The following is a 21,171-nucleotide window of genomic DNA, read 5'->3' on the forward strand; positions in this document are numbered from 1 at the left end:
CATAAAATATATGTACATAAAAATAAACACAACTATTTACATTTAATTTTTGATGCAACTTCACCAAATCTAAATAAATAACGAGCCAATTGTTGCAAAACCGAAGACCCCCCGGGCCCCACAGAATCCCCATAAATCAACAGACATTTAAGCTGCCATTAGATGGACCTACTTTATAATTTGGTTTTACAACCCTGGCTGTCAAAATCAGGAGAGGTAGACGTACCACTTCAAACTCTTTACTCAAATTGCAGTAGCAAATTACATTCTGTAAAAGAAAATGTATTAGTAACAGTAATAATTGGGATATTGTCAATGACATCAATGTCAGAGTCTCGCACAAATTTATTTGAAAAATTCTCAAAGGAGAAAATGACGGCAGATTTAAAGAAAATATGTTAATTCAGAAAAAACAACAGCCAAAGTCACCCAGCATCTTGGTATGGAATTAAAATGGCCTAACTGGTAAAGTTTAAGCAGATTTTAAGTCCTTTGGGCACTGACAGGTGGTTAACCAACAATAACGTAATTTTTAGTTAATTAGATACTAAATAAAGAATCTACATCTTCAAAAAGTAACTAGTAACAAATTCTGAAAAAGAAATGTAGTAGAGCAAAAAGTTTTATTTATTTATACATACACGTATACATATATATGTATGTATGTACGTATGTATGTGTGTGTGTGTGTAGTAGTAGTAGTGGCTTAAAGGTAAATGGAGCCTAAAATTGAACTCTCCAGTAAAGTGCAACTGCCACAAAGTTATACCTAAGTACAGTCCTTGAATAAATATAATTACATACCACTTCTGAAAATCACCCCATTATTTCAGCTTTAAAACTCAATTTGTTTCAATGGCAACATTGCTTGTGTAATTTTACAGCATGGAAAAACCGCGTATTAACATCATCATGAGACTGTGGCGCAGGAGGCAGAGCAATCGTCCACCAATCCCCCACCAATCCCAGGGTTTTTAGATCCGATCGACGGCTCCTCCTGACACGTGTAGAAGTGTTCTTGAGCAAGACGCCGAACCGCAACCTAGTTGCTGCTGGTCTGTGTGTAGGCAACGTCGGGGTGTGATTGTGATTGCGAGTGGGTGAGTGACAAGCAATGTAAAGCGCTTCAAGTACCAATAAGTAGAAAAGACCATTTATATTAACAGAGGTTTAGAACTTGTCTGATTCACAGTTTTTGACCAAAGCTTATGAGGTTAATCTGGCAATTCACTTTTCTATATTCATAATACAATTTATAGGACGCTGCTGCACGACAAGGGACACTGTAGTGCACAGCACCCTCACTGACAGTGAAGGGACACTGTAGTCAGTCCCCCAGATCGCCCACTGACAAGCTAGGCTGTCTTAAGAACTAAGTAAAAAATATCTTAAGCCGTTGTTTGTAGCAGATGGGACTTTCCACATCACTTTATTAGATTGTGACACTACGTCAGTCAAGTGCGCACCATATGAAAACTGATTCACAGTGACTGTATTCTGGGGGATAAAAACACGTACTGGGACCCTGCACAGCTTTGACCGTAAATGACCTATTCGGGTTGCCGTAGTAATGCAAGACTGGGGCACTCCTCCTCAATGAACGGTGGAAAGATGGCGACGGCATACGCACCAGCGAGAGTCAACTGTACCGGTGGATAGAAAGTGCTCCACAAAGACACAAGCCCGCCTCTCTTGCAAAGATTTAACGGTGCAAAGCCTGTCTGGTATCGCTTAGACATGATTTAGCCCATGCACGGTTAGGAACAAGAAGCCACTGGTTTGCTATGGAGCCTCCGGATCGCAACAAGCCTAGCAGGTATGCGAATTTGTTGAACAGACTCTACACCATCAGGACCGCGCACTTGCCAAATAGGGAGCTGAACGTGACACTGCAGTCCGCACTATGGGAGCGCCTGCGCATCCCTTAGAAATCGACTTCCTGTCAAATAGTGGTACGCGGTGCAGTTAGTGTATTTGCAACACCGAGTTGCAAACTTTTTCGAGCAACATTTTCAGTCGTACTTTGCTGCAGATATTTGCTCCCCATTTGATTCTCGGTTGCCAGAGAGAAAGGCAAAATGCTCGCCAAATAATAAGGTAACATCAGGCACAACGAACAATCGCTTTAATATGTCAGGGAACAAGCTAAGTTAGCTAACATCCACTGGTAACTGGCTGTCGTTTGACACTTATTGTTCACCCACAAGTTCGCTAATAGAAAGTGACGGAGCTGAAGCTGGATTAGTGTTGCAATGTGTCCTTGTTGGGTTGACCTGGGACTGTGTGGTTGATTATTTGGCATTGCCTGACCATGCATTTCATCCCAGCGCGGAGGCACAAACTTCGAGGCTTAGCTAGCGTGTTGCTCCACTGTTGATGCTTTAAGTGGGCTCCTGTTGTTGTTGTTGTTGTTGTTGTTGTTGTCTCGCTCCCCACTGCTGAATCATGCCACGGCATCACCGTTTCTTTGCAGTAACATTTTACACCTCATGTTATGTATGAAGTGCATTTTTGTATTTTCATTGGAGCTTTATAACTTGACAATATCCTGGGAATGTTTGTGCAGCAACAAGCGTGTGATCATACCGGTGTTATATGTAGTCACCGTGCTCAGATGCTCAAGGCTACTGAACGCCACATTTCTGCAATCTCACAGGGGAATGCATATAAAAAGACGTTCGTGAGGTTGTTTTTCTTTTCTTTTTTTACATATTTACGCAATTCCTAATCGAAATGCCGCAGTGTTTGCCCCTGACTCCAGGCGACAGACCCCCAGGAATCTGCTGTTATGTCTTTCCCTCTCACCCCTTCTCCTCACATCCAGTTGTTTGTCTGCAGAGCCACAGACTTTGAGGGCATTTATCACTTGGAATCAGCACTGTCATCAGCAGTAATCCTGGTTTTGAGCAAATAGCCTGTTTTTTTTTTGTCGGCTCTGTTAGTAATGACTGAGTACCAGCCTTGTGGCAACTCAGCACGAAATGGACACAAACACCTCGCGTGATTGTGCAATGTTGGCCCTGTTTATGTTATTGCTGTCTGACATTGTTGCATAAAGAAAATACAGAGACATTAACCTGGATATTTGGGAGCATGCTAGTGTAACAAGCTGACGCGATTACGTGAGGTTCAATTTCATGTTCTTTTTTCAGTTTCATAACAGTACAAGGCTTTGGGTGAAGGTTAAAGTATTCTCAATGTATTCACAAAAATATGTCTTGGCTGTGTTTTTACAACTTTTTGGGGTAGTTACAGGTTCAGGTCAGAAACATGCACAACTTGAACATTCGTGCACAGTAATAGTTACATAGGCAAACTGTTGCAGTTTGCAGCACATGCTGTTTTTTGGTTGTAATTAAAGTTCAACTTAAACAAAAAGCAGCACAACATGTAATATGTTATAGAAAACAAAACCTTCTGTATATGCATTAAAACTATATGTCACATCAGTTCTATTTTGAGACCAAGGAATATTGGGCTTTCCTGGGAATTGAAGGCTGTTGCTATCATTCCAAAGACAGAGGTCCTTTTGTCAATAATGTCTCATTCTCAAAGTCACTCTGAAGTCATTGTGGCTCACAAGCATTCCAGAGATTTCAGGATGTGGTCTACTATGGGCAGCAGGAGCTGCCTGGAGCAGCAGAGATGCTGGGTTAGAACTTGTTAATGCCTGCATTTGCCAGGAGCACAGGCTGTAGAATACAGATGGACCATCCTCTAGCATTTCCTAGCTGCATCCTGTCTCTGTCCACACCTGCTTTAGAGAAATAATGCTGTTCTTTCACATTCTGTCACTCTCATCTGTCATTTCATTATAAACAATAGGATCTTTGTAACTCTTAAAATGTTGGAAATTGATGTTACCGGTATGCTGCAGGAGAAAAAGCATGTGAGAAAATAGATCAGGAAAGGGAGGGGGATAGCCTAACGTACTGTGGACTAAGATGCCCTTTTATTTGATTTGACATTTATTATGTGCACAGCTGCAAAAGAAACTGAAATGTGAGTAGAAACTGACAGAAGTGTTGCTTATGACTCTTTCTGGTTTCAGTTTAAATTTCAAAGGTTGAGCAAACAGCTGCCTGCACTGCATTCCTGATGTACGCAGCATAAGGTGAAAAACATGTCATTACACCATTTATTCCAGTCTGCAGGCCACAGTCAGTAAGCAGTCTCTAAATTTAGATACTTTTAGATTATGTGACACATTGTGGCTGATGACTTGAACTACCACTCCTACAGTCTGTAAGTCTGTGAGTGTTAAGTAATATTAAGGCCAGGTGGAAAACAAAGTGGATGTGGAGATCTACTGAGACTTATGATTTTTATGAATTAAAGCTGCTGTTTGCATTCAGTATCATCTCTTGCTTGGGGAATGCACAATATGCTTTGCAAAGTTGCATGTGGGAGAGGTTGGGAGGTCCATTCCTGGCAATGTCATACTGTTCCAGAGAAGGGTGGGGTCAAGTACGTTGTGTTCATTGTTTCTGAATTCTGTCAGTCTGTGGCACATTTTCTGTTCATTGGATCAGCTCTTTCTGTTTATCTAGGATTTGCTGCAAGTCAGAAACGCATAATGTGATATGCGTGTCTGTGGTATGCAGATGTACCTACTATGACATGTGTGTCTACATCCACCTTAATGCATAACTGGGAGATATCAGTTATCCCAGTGTGACTTAATTAGTGGAAAGTGTGTCCTTTCAAAGTTTTTAGCCTCCCCCCTTTCCTCTCTAAAAAAAAAAACTATTTAGTTTGGACATTGTGAGCAAGTGGGCTCACCAACCAGCTGTGTACTATTCAACTGTGGGCCTCCCAGGCCACGTGTCACAACTTTACAATAGTGTGCCCCTTCCTGGTACAATGGTGTGGATGGCTGCTGTCAAAGGTCAGGCCTCCCTGACTCTGGCAGCCCTTGGGATCACTGCTTCAGTCGCTGTACAGAAAAGAGTCCCGATTTTGTGCTTTTTATTATGCACTGCTTTTGGGCTCTAGCATTCCACTTGCCTTTATTGAAGCCCCAATGAGCCATAAGATGAGCCTTTGAGAGCAGCCAGACACCATCTGCAGTGATAATTTACTAGTGGCAGCCAGGAAGGGACAGCTTGTAGAGCATAGTGTGACAATGGTTAACTGCAGGGCATGCAGGCCACTAACTTTCTTTGGTCAGCCTGCAAGTAGGTTTAGGAAAATAGCCAAGAATTCTAAAAAGAAATTAGTGCAGCTTTCCCTGCAGCAGTACAATCTGTGCTTCAAGTGTCTCACGGCAACCAAACAAACAACCAGCAGTAATGGCGTCATCGGTTCCGCTGTCATTCCTGAGTAATAGAGTCATGCTCTTCACTGTGAGGAAGTGTCATTTTAAAACTTGATCTTGTTCCCTCTCACATGTACAACTATTTCTGTCCTCAGACACTCTGTATCTTTTCATGCTTATTTGCACATGTGATTAGAATTTAATCATACATGTGATACAGTGGGAGGTTGATGACATTTACTACTACTTTTCTTTATCCAGTTTTGATTTGTGCGTGCATTTGTGCAGTGAATTGTCTGCTGTTGTTGTGCTAAATGTCTTATTGTGATAAACACAAGATTGGTTACTGTGCATTCTTGTCCCTGCATACTGAAAGGATCACTGTGGTGTACTGCTCCTGCAGAACAGGCCCCTTCACAATATCCCATACGAGACACTCATAAAGGCACCAGTGTTCTTTCATACAAGTTTGGATACTGTCAAGTATAAGATGGTTGCAAGGTGACAAACTCTATTCCATAAAGTCTTGCAACTGAAATTGAATTGCATTCGCAATCACAGGACATGCAGCAGGTGTCTGTCAGCCTTGCGTGTAGTACCACAGCTGCTGTGTGCATGTGTGTAGAGTTTCTGGAGGGGGCAGATGGGCAATACAAGTCAGGACTGTGTCGCTCTCTGTGTAGCTTCTTGAAAAGCTTGAGCGAGTGATTTCCAGATCTTACCCCCCCTCCCCTAACTTTCACAGCCATTCCCTAGTGAAAGCAATACTTCCTTGCCCCTTTCAACTCTGCACAGATGTCAACAGGCACGTGCTGGGGAATGCCTTTCAGTCCAATGATCGATGAAGGGACACATGGTGATCAGCATATAGAACACCCATTTTCATTCCCCTCCTCCTTTCTCTTTTTGTTTTTGTTGGTGGGGTCAGACTTTTGAACTCTTCTCTTTAATCCTATTAAAAATCCCTCTGAAAGGCATTAGGGAACAAAGCTCTGACATTGTAATCTGGAAAGGCGTGCCGCCGGCACTCTCCGTTTTCTTTTCCTTTTTTCCCAGAAGGAAGAACTCAAGTGATTATAGTGTTTCATTCCTGCAGAACTGAATGCAGCGTTTTCTACTATGGCCTTTCATTATCTGAAATTCACTGTCAGAACGTGGTTAAGCAGCCATGATGTCCACATCATTATTGCTCAGGATTTACTATAATAACATAAAAATGGTGCTGCTTTATGTTAGCACTGTGTTTGCATATGGTGTGTTAGCTTCTGTACACTTTGGATGAGTGAGTCTCAGTGCTCAGTGAAGTCTTGACTTGTGCTTTTGTAGTTGTAACTTTGTAGACAGTGTTAATGAAGGTTACTATTTCTCCCTTGCTGGTTGAGCCATTATGTTTACTTAGACCAAGAGATGGTGCCAGTGGAGAACTCACAGCTTATTATCTTGTGTCTGGACGGCTGTGGTCAAAGAGTATTGCTGCTGTACATTTGAGAAGCAGCCATTTAGGCTCCAAAAGACAGACAACTCGTCAGCCTGCTGTAGGAAGCAGCAGACAACAACTCTAGTTGCAGTTAGGCAACTGTATTCTGTGGCATTGCAGGAGATTTTTCTGTTTTGGGTAGAAATAACCCAGCGTGATTTTTATAGGTTTCCTTTTGAAAAGATATGATTGGAATAGCTAACACCAAAGCGTTTTGTGTAAATGTCATAAAATGTTGGCAGGCAGGCCAGGCCAGTGGAAGATGAATCCCAAAAGAACTCTGAAGCTGATGAATCCTGGGACACTCCCAGCGAGGAAGAGGACCCTCTGTTTGGCACATCACCACCTTATACCTCACGTCAGATAAAACGCATGTCTGGCAAACATCAAAGAAACAGCCAGGGAAGGAGTGTTTGTCAGTCTACACACAAGGGTACATAAATTACAAATTGACTTGATTTAAAATTTGTACTGTATAGAATTCATCACTTTTATCTTTTTGCATGATTTGTGTACTGATTGACAGTCTGTATTTCCTGTGTTCATTTCAGCAGACCTTAGCCCATCTGCCTCAAGAGAAAGTCTTAGGCCGGTAGAGACCTCTGAGCAGCACAGCTACAAGCAGGGCAAGAAACAGAGGGCCACACAGCGCTCAACAGAAAGAGCCCACAAGAAAACCTTTGAAGGCTCTTTCATGCTTGATCCACTATCAAAGCCGAGTTCTTTCAGTAACTTCAGCATGGATCCTAGGAAGCATTACTTAAGCTTGGGCTGCAGCAGCGGCAAACTTCCTGTCTCTATGCCACATATGGCCAGGACGCACCGCCAGACCTCCAGGACAGACTGTCCCGCAGACCGTCTCAAGTTCTTTGAAACTCTGCGACTGCTACTTAAGCTTACGTCCATGTCCTCAAAGAGGAAGGAGAAGGAGCAAAGAGGCCTGGAGAACATGCCCTACATGGGTCACAACAATGAGGTCATTTGGTTGGAGCTGCAGGCTTGGCATGCTCGACGCACCACCAATGACCAAGACCTTTTTCTTTTCACTGCCCGTCAGGCTATCCCTGAAATCATCAATGTGGTGCTGCAGTTTAAGGTCAACTATGAAAGCCTTAGGGAGGGCCGGTTGGACCATCAGAGTGTATCGGATGTAGTCTGTGTAGAGGAGAGGGATCCTGCTGTAGCAGAGACCAATCACTGTGGAGTAGATACTTGGGGTTTTAGTGCCTGCCCCTCAACTACAATGAATGCAGCAGAGCCTCTTGGCTCTGGTTCTGATTGCAGAGAACATCTCCAGCATCAGCGCCTGGCATTTGAGCAAGTCAAGCGAGTTATGGAGTTGCTTGAGTCAGTAGAAGCTTTGTACCCTTCATTGCATTCGCTGCAAAGGGACTATGAAAAGTATGCAGCACGAGATTTCCAGGGCAGGGTGCAGGCACTCTGTCTGTGGCTCAACATCACCCAAGACCTCAACCAAAAGCTGCGTGTTATGGCCACTGTCCTAGGCCTCCATGATTTATCTCGTATCGGGTGGCCTGTCTTTGAGATCCCTTCACCTCGCTGCTCCCGTGGCAATGAAGAAGATGAGAATGAGGATGAGGCAAATGACTCGACAGCCACTTTTACAGCTGAAAGTGAAGGAGAGGACAGAGATGTCAAGGAGGAAGAAAGATTGGAACCTGTAGCAGAGGGAGAGTTATCTCCCTCCTTGACTCCTAAACTTGCCCGATTGTTGTCAGAAGATGAGTTTCTGCCTACAGCTACTGCAGGAAGTGCCGATGCGGCCACGAGAGGGGGAGTATTCTGCCCCACAGCTATCTACAGACCATTTGTGGATAAAGCTCTCAAACAGATGGGGCTGCGTAAACTCATCCTCAGGCTGCACAAGCTGATGGACCGGTCCCTTCAGAGGTCCAGAGCAGCACTGCTCCGCCACACTCCTACACTGGAGGTGATGTTTTAATTTATTGTACTGCAAAACTAATGATTACCATTTTATCTTAAACAATCTAAATGCAAAAAAAAATAGATGAGATGAAACTATGTAGTAATGCGTAAGTACAATAAAAACTAAGGTGCAAATATTTATAAAGATACTGCTTTAAGATTTCTGCCATAATTGGTGAACTAATAAATTAATCCATTCATTAATTGCAAAACTAGTTAATTAAAAGATAGCATTTTTGGCTCGTGGACATTGTGACAGATAATAGAAAAAAATATCAATGAAGCCTTTAATCCCTCAATAAAAGCCATGCATTACATGTTTCAAACACAATATGAATGGTTTGCTTCTTAGACAAGCACAACTAGGTTTTGCCTGGACTTCTGTTGGAACATTTTCTTGTATGCAATAAAATTATATTATCAGATTTTTTTTTAATTTTTTTTTTTTGGCAAACTGATTCCACCTTCAGGTTCATTAAAGTAGTGAAAGTACCTGAAGCACACAGTGTGCTCAATATTGTAACTACATGCAGCATTCTCCATTCACCTGAAAAGGGCCATAGTGTAGAAAAAGAGAGAGCCTTGTATTTAAAGCAAATTGATCGTCACAAATTTCTCAAGCAAGAATTCAGGGATTGAAAGATAGATTTATCAGATGTACAAGAAATATCTTTACCGAGCTCCTATGTTTGTGTTAATTTTTCTATTACATTAAGTGTCATGTGCCAGTTATGACGCACTGGATAGCAGTCATGACTGCAATGTGCGGTAAAGTGTAAAGCACTCAAACTGCTAATTGTGATGTTTGCTGGGCCAGTGTTTATAATTTAATTGTATGCATTTGAAAGAGTTCTCACAGATAAAAGCCAAGGGCAATAAAGAGGAGAGGAGTGTTTTTGAGTATATTGTAGTGGTTGAAGAGCTCTTCTAGATAATGGTGTGATATTAACGTTAATTGAAGCATTTTAGCGGTGTTCACTCCCTTCCATCTTGCAAATATAAAACAATAAATGTAAATGTGTCATTTGGTGTAGAGAACCAGGAGCATTCAAGCAAACAGTTTAAAATGAATTTTCTTAAATGGAATAAGATCGCTTATAAAATATGCTGAACTAACATCCCTGGAATTACCCTTCACTTGCAGTTTGCAGACTTTCCAGATCCTATGCTGTATAGCGATTACCTGCCAGAGCTGTCGCGCCGTGTGTCCTGCAGTGGTTCAGCTCATCCTGAGCTCGGAGCAGACCAGGTTTCCTGGGAGGATTTGCTGGACATGGACCTCCCATCCTTCCGACCAGCATTCCTTGTGCTGTGCAGAGTCCTACTCAATGTCATTCACGAATGCCTTAAATTGCGACTTGAACAGAGGCCTGCTGGAGAACCTTCACTCCTCAGTATCAAACAGGCAAGCAACTGTTGAGCTTGTTATATATTTAATTATTAATTGTTGCATTCGGGTTTTTTTTTCTCAAAAAAAAATGTGGATAAAAAAATGGACACAAAGTTGGCTAGTGGAAATAAATCTTTCTTCTTTAGTGTACTGGCCAGCACTAACCATGCTGTGCTGCTTGTGCTCTGCAGTTGGTACGTGAGTGCAAAGAGGTTCTTAAAGGTGGCCTTCTAATGAAGCAGTATTATCAGTTCATGCTGCGAGATGTGGTGACTGATGCTCAGGGCCTGCAGACGAATGCCAATATTGACGAGTTTGAAGAGGATCTTCACAAGATGCTGGTGGTAAGACTCCCATGTTCCACTTGGCTTCACTTAGGGCATTTAAACTCAGTACCTCTGAGAAGAGGGTATAGTCATTGTAATAGAAAGAAAAATGCTTTTGCAGGTTTACTTTGACTACATGCACAGTTGGATCCAGATGTTGCAGCAACTGCCTCAGGCCTCTCACAGCTTAAAGAACTTGTTGGAGGAGGAGTGGCACTTTACTAAGGTTATCACTCCTTATATCCGTGGAGGGGAGGCCCAGTCTGGGAAGCTGTTTTGGTGAGTGGAGCTGCAGTCTGTCTATTTTGTGGCAAGTTAAAACTCAAGTTTATTGTTCCTTTTTATGAGATTTAAACCTTACTGAAAGACATTTGTAATTTTAGTGAAGAGTTCATTAATCATGGGTTTTTAACTGACTGAACTCTTTGCAGTGATATTGCTGGGATGCTGCTTAAATCAACTGGAGAGTTCCTTGAATCTGGCTTGCAAAAAAGTGGTAATGAATTCTGGGAAAGTGCAGATGACAGCACAGCCTCAGATGAGATCAGGTAAGAGAATATAATGACTTGGATTTCTGCTTATATGTCAGGACTAATTTTTTGTCTTTAAAGAGGTGTTTTAATCTTTGAACCTTCTAAATTCTTCCAGACGGTCAGTGATTGAGACTAGTCGTTCACTTAAAGAGTTATTCCACGAGGCCAGGGAGCGAGCATCCAAGGCTCTTGGCTTTGCCAAAATGCTTCGCAAGGTAAGAAACAGCAGTAAAGGAATTTTAAAAAAAGCCACTGCAGCACTGACAGTGCAGTTTATGTGTGACCCTGTTTTTTCTACTTGCTAAAGAACTGGGGCTGTATGTTCTGACACACACGTGGTTTGCTTCCCTCTCTACAGGACTTAGAGGTCGCTGCAAATTTCAGTATCACTAATGGGGTGTCCTGCTTCCTGGAGGCACTAAAGGAGAGACAATATGTGAAGGTGTGTCTACTTTTCTGAACGTCTTGCACATTCCTGGCCTTGCCTTTTTGTCCTCAGGTCATTTATGTTCCATTGTTTTACCTTCTCCTTTTGTACCCAGGTTCAGATTCCAGGTTTGGAGGAGTTGCAGGTCTTTGTCCCCTGTGGTTTAATGGATCAGCACACACTCATCCTGCAGCTTCTCAATGCTGCTGCTGGCAAAGACTGCTCCAAAGAGCCGGATGATCTTCCAGAGGATGAGGCCTACCTGCTCATGAGTAAACACGGAGCAGGGGACTCCTCCACAGATTCTGACTGGGCTAAGTGGGACGGACAGCTACTCAAACTGGTTCCCCAGATGGAAACAGTCGACACTTTAAGGGCTATGAAGGTATTTGTTGTTATTTAATTCAGTCTGTGTGTGTGTGTGCACGCTTGGGTACGTGTGTGTGCATGCGTGTGTTTTGTTTATGAGCGTTCCACTGGACCGATTTGCTTTCAGGTGGAGAACGTGCTCTTGATAGTGATGCAGTCAGCTCACCTGGTGGCCCAACGAAAGGCTTTCCAGCAGTCCATGGAGGATGTACTCACTCTCATCCGGGAGCAAACATCTAGTCAGCCTCTCATCGCCAGTGCCCTAGAGGAGCTGAAGGTATTTACATAACAACGCACTTTGACGTCTAACTGGCTAAAATGCTGGTTCATTTTGTGCCAATGTAAAGACACATGCATGCTAGCGTTTTACTTTCCAATCTCTATGTAACTGCAGCTGCTCTCAGAGTTAATTTACAATCTATTAACTTAACCTTTAAAAAAATAATAATAATAAAAAAATAAGGCCTTTATTTGTCCAGAAGGTACTGGCTGAAATTTCTGTTAGAGTCAAAGCCACAATACCACTGGTAATTTCTCATGTGGATGCTACCAGTTTTCCATGTATAATCCTTTTACTGATCGATGTTAATTTGAAGGTTTACACAGAATCTTTCTAATGTAAACTAACAATGAAACACAGCTCTTTGATTTGCTTTCTTCTTCCAATCTTTTGCTCGTCTACCCCAGGATGAGGCACTCCAGCTATGCATTAAAATCAGCACTGCCATTGACAGAGTGGAGTACATGTTCACCACAGAGTTTGAGGCAGAGGTGGAGGAGTCTGAGTCAGCCACTCTTAATCAGTACTACAGGGAGGCAATGATACAGGGCTACAATTTTGCCTTTGAGGTAAGAACCCGCAGGGTTTTCTAGGTATGAATGTGAGGCATCTAATCTGTCCCTACTACTCTACTCTGTCCCTCTGTACCTTCTACTCACATTTACCTGGTCGGAGCATGTCAAAGAAAAGTCTATTTCCAGAAAATCTAGAGAGTAATGGTGACTGTAATGGGGCTTTTATGGGTCCTACTTTGCAAAGGGACTAAACTGAAGTATTGAATTAAGTATGACTGAAGGGAGTTGACAGTTATCCTATATCTGCTCATGTGTGCTGTTTTTTCTTGTTTTGTTCTATTTTGCTTTGCAGTACCACAAGGAAGTAGTTCGTCTGATGTCAGGGGAGTTCAGGCAGAGGATTGGGGAACGCTACATAGCTTTTGCACGCAAATGGATGAACTATGTCCTTACCAAATGTGAGAGCGGAAGGGGCACCAAGCCCAGGTAAGGCTTTATATTGTATCAGTTGAGCACTCGTATAAATTACTAAATCTTCATTTATTCCTCTATTTTATTCGGTTGAGTGCAGAATTTTCCAGCTTGTGTTGTGCTCCTAGGGCTGCACTTTAGGGATGCTTCTTGCTGTCTTGCTAAAAACCAGAGTTGAAGTCAGACATTAAACCTTACTAAGCAACAAGCCATCCTATGAATGTAATTAATCTTGGCTTAAAAACACAATGTTCCCCTGTAAACAAACTGCAGAGTTGCAGTGGACTAATTGACTGACTGAAAAGTTTTTTTTCTTTCTTACAGTATAAGTTATTAGTGAAGGGGGGGCGGGACTATTCCTCATGCTTTGATGTGTAACAAGCTGCCATGGCAACGTTGTTGCTTTAAGGATATTTCATGCAACACAGCTGCAATAGTAGACGAAACAAAAGTAGCCGCAGTGATTATAGAGCTTGAGTCAGATTTGTATTATTTAAAACTGTACTTAAGGACTTGGATATTAAAATCTGTTCTATGATTTATTACAGTAGTGACAGTTGAAATTTGCTCAAATGCTACTTGGAAAAACAGAAATGAATAGCAAAACCAGGTCTTAATCATTTCAAGTTTGTATTTCAAATTTTGAGCTTGGATTTCCTGAAATCCTACAGGTGGGCAACTCAGGGATTTGATTTTCTCCAGGCTATTGAACCTGCCTTTATATCAGCCTTACCAGAGGAGGACTTCCTGGTAAAGTGACCTGTTTTCTTATTTTTGTTGTTTCCTGCAAGTTGTAAAACAGTCACTTTGGAATACTTTGCATTTATTATCTTCTAACTGTAAATTTGCCTTTCTTTCTGCAGAATTTACAAGCTCTGATGAATGAATGCATTGGTCATGTTATTGGAAAGCCTCATAGCCCAGTCACTGGCCTGTATATACGTGAGTTTCTCCTCTGTGATACAGAATGTTGGTGACTTCAGGATCTACTTTAGTGTTTCTGTTACGGATTTATTACCTGGATGTTGAACACACAAATATAATGGGAAATTTACTAGTTTGGTTCAAACTTTTGAGCAAATCTGCTCCTTGGTGCCCAGCAGTAGAAAATTGTGGTAACCTTGAGTAAGTGTGTTTATGAGAATTGCGGTGTTAGTAATAATAAATGTTTGGCATGATAATAACAATAATTACAACTAGAAAGGGCATATTATTGTAAGTAAAGGAAATGATTGAAGTAAGGAATGATTATTAAAACTCAGCAAACAGAAAATATCAGGTCTTTTTCTTGCTGTTTTATGCAAAACGTTTGTCCAAGATAAAATATGGAGGCAGAAATGTAGTAAACAGAGTCCAGTGGTGCAGGATTTGTGTCTTAGATATAGACGGAGGAAAGCAACATGATGCACTAGCTTTTAGCATGGTTATATAACAACCTGACCACTGGATGTATATGGTTTTGAAACATGACTAATTTGGCACCAATGAAAAGAACTGACATTATCTCTGTGATGTTAGCTACCTGTTACTAGATTTTGAGAACTGAATATTTTATGTTATGCATAGAACAAAAATAGACTTTAGCCTACAGGAAACTTGGACTCTGTAGTAGTTGCTCCTTGACTTCAGAACAGCCTCCACAAAGTCCAGGAGAAAACAAAACCAGGGCACATCTCCAGCTAATATGTTTTTTGTTGTCATGATTTTATAACTGTATTTCTCCTTGTGTGTCTTTTGTGTTCTGTTTCCCTCTTTTTTTTCTTTCTGTCAAGAATTTTACAACTTTCTGTATTAGAAATTGCCATATAGATCATTTTCTGTTTATGGAAAAGAAAAAGATCATTAATATAGTATCTACCTGTGTTACTGCACATATGTTCCAGATTTCTTTTTCCCAAAATTAAGCACAGGCGCTGTTTCTCTTTTCAGCTACCAGGAATAGTCCTCGCCCTTTAAAGGTACCTCGCTGCCATAGTGACCCACCAAACCCCAATCTTTTCATCCCTAATACTGAAGGTTTCAGGTAAGTGGGTACAATTAAGGTTTGTGGAATATTCTATGTCTAAGATGTTTTTTATGTTTTTTTTTTTTTTTTTAATGCCTCTTCATGCATGGCTCATCATACCTTTTGCTTTTGATGCCTTTATGTCTTTGCCCTATAGTTGTTGAGATTCTGTCATGTATGTGTTTGCCTTGAATATGTCTGTTTTTTTTTCCCCTTTCAAGCCTGCGTGTGTGTGCGCGTGCGTGCGTGTGTTGTGTGTCCTTCAACCAGCCATTTAGTCATACACACAAACATATCTTCACACATCCCTATGCAAGCCACATCAAAGCAGAGCTCCTCCGTTTGTTTTTTCACCACACAGCTCTCGAAGTCTTCCCTGCGACCTCCGGAACCACCTGCTCCCCAATGGCCCTCGGCCCATCCCTCAGGGCCCGGGGGAACACAGCCACACCAAAGCACCCGGCAGCACCCCCAATGATGTCAGGTAGCCTTGCCCCCAAGTTACCTGGTAGAACCTGTTGTCAAACCACAGCCACAGATATAAAAAAGCCATGGCTACTTTTTTAAGTGCTTCTGGAAGTGTGAAGAGCAAATGTTTCATGTTAAGATTTGAAACCTGTTTTTGCAGGCTATAGGACAGTTTTTTGGTTCACTAGATCCTTTAAGCATAATATTATTAACAATGAAGCTTTCACCTTCGCCTTCCACTTGAAGACTTCAATTGAAAGTATTTATGCTGCGTTTACAGCATGGCTCTTCAGATATTTTAATCACTCTGAACCTGTTGCAGCTTAAATTAAACCACATTTTTTGATGCTAGCTGCAAAAGACTGCAGAAGAAAATGCCACAAAATGTCACCAAATCAGAAAAAATGGCCCTACACAAGCCCTATTACTGGTCATGGGAAGAGACTGGGATTGTTGTGCATGGTGCGGTGGGGGAAAACACTACCCCATTGAAAGAGTGGGCTATGATACTCTGCTTTTCAGTGCTGCTAACGTCTGTCTTGCTTTAATGTTGATGATTCACTGCTATTAAATTTTCTGGCATCTTTGTGTGTGTATTTGAAATCAGAAAATGCACTCTAACCGTTGTTATTAGGCCTTCAAAGGCATACTGCAGTGTGTTTTTTTTTCTCTCAATGTTTTAAAATCTTAATACTGTGTCTGGGAACGCAGGCATTTCAAGGTGAAAATGATTTCTCTCCCTTTGCAAGTTAGTGGGTCCTGTTTTAGGAAGCAGTGGCCTATACTAAAAAAACCTTTATTGCATAGGATTTTATCAGGAGCATACTATTGATAAAATCCAAGCATAATCTTGGCAGAAGTGGTTACACTGCATCTTTAGTTCAGCAATTAACAAGGATTCCCCCCTAGACTGAAGCAATTTTTTGTTTGTGTGTGTGTAGACTACAGCATTGCATCATTTTCTTTCATGTCCTTGCAGGGGATCCAGTTTTCATGAGAATGACCGTCTGTCGTCGGTTGCAGCAGAGTTGAATTTCAAATCTCTGAGCCGCCACTCCAGCCCCACAGAGGACAGAGAAGGTTAGTGCAGTCAGCGATTGCCAGGGATTGATTCGAATTGTTAATTTCCATCTGCCTAGTTAGCTGAACTCTCTGATTTCTCCCTTCAGAACCCTCCTATCCTAAGGCAGATCCTAACAGTGCTGCACGCAGAAGCTGGGAGCTTCCCACTTTTAGCAGCCAGTCCAAGGGTGACATTGCTGAACAGATTGGTATTTTAAACTGCCACACTGTAAGGTACGTTGTATTTATTGTACTTAAATATTTTCTCTCTCCTGTATAAGACACAGCTGCTCGCCAGAGCGCAATGGAGGCCGTCCGTCGCTCTATTCGCAAATTTGAGGAGAAACGCTACGCCATGATGAAGCAGCGCAACATCATTGGCCAAGTATGTCACACACCTAAGTCCTATGACAACGTCATGCACGTCGGGCTCAGGAAGGTGACCTTTAAGTGGCAAAGGGGCAACAAGATAGGTATGGAAACTTGGTCTTGGCCTTTGTTCAAATCTTTTTTTTTTTTTTTTTTTTTAATGCACATACAGTCAGTGATGTTATGCTTGTGCATATATAAACAGGTGAGGGCCAGTATGGAAAAGTCTACACCTGCATTAATGTTGACACTGGAGAACTAATGGCCATGAAGGAGGTATGACATCAATTCAGATGTATTCACAAATAACCATGAGAGCTACAGGTAGCAGTAACAATTTGTTTTCCCTGATTTATTTATTTATTTATAAACTAGATCCGATTCCAGCCCAATGATCACAAAACAATCAAGGAGACTGCAGATGAGCTAAAGATATTTGAAGGCATTAAACACCCAAATCTGGTGCGATACTTTGGAGTCGAGCTCCATCGGGTGAGAGGCTGTTCGTGTCATTGCAGGCGCCACATGGTCAATAATAAAGCGGCGTGGTAAAAATGTTTATGTGCTGACCCGTAGGAGGAGATGTACATCTTTATGGAGTACTGTGATGAGGGAACTCTAGAGGAGGTGTCCAGGCTGGGGCTGCAGGAACATGTCATCAGGCTTTACAGTAAACAGATCACTACAGCCATCAATGTCCTCCATGAACACGGCATTGTCCACCGAGATATTAAGGGTCAGGGTCAAACTCTTTAACTCATATTTTTTGGAGTTTCTCTCATATTGAATATGTAACTATTCAGACTAGTTTCTCATTACTGTTTTTTTATTGTTTGTTTGTTTGTTTTTAAATCAGGAGCCAACATATTTCTGACGTCTTCCGGTCTAATAAAGCTGGGCGACTTTGGCTGTTCTGTCAAGTTGAGGAACAACACTCATACCATGCCGGGGGAGGTCAACAGCACACTCGGGACAGCAGGTTAGAAATTATATATCGACTATAGTGTGATTTGGAGCTGCACAACACCACAAGTTGTCACTGTGGCACAGAGTGATTGTTTTTCCTTTCGCCAACATATGTTCACCCCCTTGCTTTGATGTATGTCCTAGGTTCTGTAAATATAAAACTAAATGTATTTAAACTCTTCTGTTTCTAAAAGCTGTTTAGTTGGCAGAGCAATCTTCATTTCTACGTATACGTATGTTCAAACCTACAGATAAGCTGTATTTATGTCAAAAAAATTATGTTATAACTGCTTAATAATTTATAGTGATTTAGCTGTGTGTTATATTCTTCATTTTTTCATTCCTTATTAGCATATATGGCACCTGAAGTTATCACCAGAGCAAAGGGTGAAGGTCATGGACGAGCAGCAGACATCTGGAGTTTGGGCTGTGTGCTCATTGAGATGGTGACAGGCAAGGTAAGAAGTAATTGGGGGGGGACTTACATTTCATATGGTCTGGAAGAGATTTTGCCTTAGCCATAGGTCCCGAAAAGCTTGTGCTTAAAAGTGAACAGTAAGTAAGTAAACAGGTTTGCATCTGGATCAGAGTTTTTTTGGGAGGCAGACTAAAAAACCTGTTATTAGCTCCCACGTCACGAGTCTTCACAGCAAAAACAGAAGTGAAAACCACATGGTAATAACCGGTGTTTTCCCATTTATCTCAACCTGCAGAGGCCTTGGCATGAGTACGAGCACAACTTCCAGATCATGTACAAAGTCGGCATGGGCCACAAACCCCCTATCCCGGAGAAGCTAAGCACGGAGGGGAAGGACTTCCTCTGTCATTGCCTGGAGAGCGAACCCAAACGCCGCTGGACAGCTAGCATGCTGCTAGACCACCCATTTGTCAAGGTGTGACACTGCTGTGGCGTGTATTTTTAAAGTCGCCCTGTTGTCTTTACAAGTGAAGTGTCACGGCATGGCTCAGCATTACAGCTGTCATCTCTTGTGTGTTTCAGGTCTGTACGGACGAAGAGTGAATGACACTTCAAGTGTGGCTTTTAAGTTTACACATTAAAGCACTACTGTACATGCTTGTTGGCAAAAGAAAACAGAACTGTGGACTTGGAGAAGTGGAAGTTACGGCTGAAGGCACATAGTGTTAAACTGAGGAACTAATACAATATCATTTCAGAGGACAACTGGACCTAAAGCGTATAGGGGTTGTGGTGTCTTTATGTACCCATGTAGGGGAGAGGAGGGGTGGGGGTGGGACTGTACATACTGTAAGAATAGGATTGGCTTTAATTCTTGTATAAACGATACTGTAAAGTTAAAGTAATAATCGACACATTTGTTGTTCTCACTGAAGAGACTTCTGAAAAGGCATTGAGCATATTTTTTTTTTTTTTAAACGAATGGGAGGGGTGTGGGTGGGGGGGACAAAATCTATGGCACTTTTAAACTGTTTACCCAGGGGGGCAGTTCTGTAGAGGAGGGAGGAATCTTATTTCAGCCAACCTTTGAGGCTGTAAAAAGGGTGTGGTAAGCCTGGAAGGAGACGCTGGTTTACCCTTATGAAGTGAACACCATCCAAATATTGAGATTAATTTATCACTTGTCATTGTCACAAGTGTAGGCACTAGGAAGGATTTTTCTTTTTAAATGTACTTTTTTTTTCTTTGCCTTTTGCTGAGGAGTAAATGTCAAGTTGGAGCAATGTTCAAGTCTACTGTTCACTGGTGAAGAGCTGTTCATTTGACTGGAGCATAGCCAACAAAGAGGAGAAACAGGTCCTGCTCTCCCTCCCTGCTGCTGATCACATAACTTTCACACGACCTAACAGACACTGACGTGTACACACACACACACACACACACACACACACCACAACTTCTGGTCCTCTGCTGCTCTTACAGTGTTTGCTATGTACAAACAATATTAATAAACCAATCTTTTTTTTTAAAGGGAGATGTGTATTTTCTTCAACCGCGAAAATGCTCATCACTTTCAAGTTTCTTGATCTGACATCTTTGCGTTTTATAGCTGTTTTCTACTGTTGGTAGTAGCTTAGCAAAGAAGCTGCTCTGTAGGCTTGAACCGTCAACCTCAGCCAGTCTTTGTTAAGGAAAGATTCAGCACGCAGGCCAAGCAGCTAGTGAACCAAGAAGTACCTGAAGAGCCGGTTGATTAAAGCCCAGTGTTGGTGTGAAGTCCTCACTAGGGAGCCAAGGACACACCTTGTCTCTGTTTATAGCCCCCGACAACTGTCCTGTGGACTGATTTTTGCAAACACATCTTACTGTCTGAATAAAGAATGAGCCCAAAAGTGTTTACTGAAAGTTATGTCCCGATTGGTTTAGAGGCCACTAAGGAATATGAACTATTAAACTAAGACAAATCTATTAAAAAACATTCTTTTTTTAAGCTCTTTTTAAAATGTATATATATTTGTACTTCACATGAAAATGTGCACGTTATGTTTTTCTGTTATGAATTCCTCTGTTCCTCTGAGGTTTTGAACTCTTACCCAGAATCATTTGGCCCTGGGAAAGCTTGTAAATAAACCTTTGCTTTCACGCAGTTGCCCATCTGATATGGTGCTTCTTGGATGTGAAGTGCTTTGTTGCTTTGCCTCACACAGCAAGAGGCGTCCTCAGGAGAGAACTAGTTAGTAATGGTAAAAGCACCCTGACAATATATCATTCTCGTTCTTATTGATTTTATAATGATGTCAGACTGAAACCTGCTCACAACAGGTTCTGGAGGCCCTGTTCTGTCTCACCTATTGCAGTACACTGTTTTGGGGGAGTACTGCGTCAGACAATACCAGGTACATGAACCTACTCTACAATTGAAGATGTGAAGGAGTTTAAAGGAAATTAAACAGACACATCTGACATCAGGAAGAAAGTAATTGCAGTATTTTTGTCTGCTGACGCAGTAAGCTAGTCTGATTTTGAAAATATACTGCATATACAGCACCCAAAGTATTCAGATAAAATTTACTGTATATATTTGTCTCATTTAAATATTCTTTCTAATGTCATTTATGATTATCCAAAAGAAAGCCCAGGTCAAAGTTTGTTGTATGGACAATAAAATGGCTTATCCTTATCCTTTGTGTTTTATCTCCTGAATGAAGAATTTATGAAAATGAACTGTCATTAGCAGCACAAAAGTTTGCTCCTTGTAAGGCACCAGGCCTTGAACATTTTCAAGGTTCAAACAACTTTATTGATCTAATAGGGAAATGTGTTGCCCTGTTACAGCTGCTTTCCACATGAAGAGTAGAAAAAAGGAAAAAATGTTCAAGACAATAACAAGT

The 21,171-nt window shown here is 41.6% G+C and overlaps 1 protein-coding gene across 9 annotated transcripts; it reads left to right on the forward strand.

Annotated features, from left to right (window-relative positions):
* The first annotated feature begins 1,569 nt into the window (after positions 1-1,569).
* Positions 1,570-20,713, forward strand: map3k4 (mitogen-activated protein kinase kinase kinase 4). 9 transcript variants are annotated; one of them, XR_010915690.1, is made up of 27 exons: positions 1,570-1,816; positions 6,977-7,167; positions 7,286-8,685; positions 9,826-10,086; positions 10,263-10,415; positions 10,519-10,676; positions 10,829-10,945; positions 11,046-11,145; positions 11,289-11,372; positions 11,473-11,742; positions 11,854-12,003; positions 12,414-12,575; positions 12,874-13,007; positions 13,664-13,742; positions 13,856-13,934; positions 14,922-15,015; positions 15,359-15,481; positions 16,445-16,545; positions 16,635-16,736; positions 16,809-17,000; positions 17,102-17,172; positions 17,272-17,388; positions 17,473-17,632; positions 17,753-17,875; positions 18,057-18,095; positions 18,214-18,320; positions 18,576-18,609. XR_010915690.1 is itself a non-coding variant. In XM_067523207.1 (27 exons), the coding sequence occupies exons 1-27, from the start codon at positions 1,785-1,787 to the stop codon at positions 18,881-18,883; spliced, it is 4,761 nt and encodes a 1,586-aa protein (XP_067379308.1). In that variant the 5' UTR covers positions 1,573-1,784; the 3' UTR covers positions 18,884-20,713. The 9 variants fall into 9 exon arrangements, 8 of the variants coding, with proteins under 8 accessions (XP_067379308.1, XP_067379318.1, XP_067379336.1 ...); XM_067523207.1 differs by lacking the exon at positions 18,057-18,095 and adding an exon at positions 18,863-20,713 and having other exon boundaries at positions 1,573-1,816; positions 18,576-18,755; XM_067523217.1 differs by lacking the exon at positions 18,057-18,095 and adding an exon at positions 18,863-20,713 and having other exon boundaries at positions 1,573-1,816; positions 7,289-8,685; positions 18,576-18,755.
* The last annotated feature ends 458 nt before the right edge of the window (positions 20,714-21,171 follow it).

Source organism: Channa argus, chromosome 1 (assembly GCF_033026475.1).
Source record: "Channa argus isolate prfri chromosome 1, Channa argus male v1.0, whole genome shotgun sequence".
In the NCBI taxonomy this organism is placed as follows: Eukaryota; Metazoa; Chordata; class Actinopteri; order Anabantiformes; family Channidae; genus Channa; species Channa argus.

Coding starts and splice junctions, on each gene's coding strand:
- map3k4 (XM_067523207.1), top strand. CDS start 1,785: ATGGAGCCTCCGGATCGCAACAAGCCTAGCAG. Junction 17,173..17,271: donor AACTAATGGCCATGAAGGAG/GTATGACATCAA, acceptor TTTATAAACTAG/ATCCGATTCCAGCCCAATGA. Junction 17,633..17,752: donor TGTCCACCGAGATATTAAGG/GTCAGGGTCAAA, acceptor TTTTTAAATCAG/GAGCCAACATATTTCTGACG.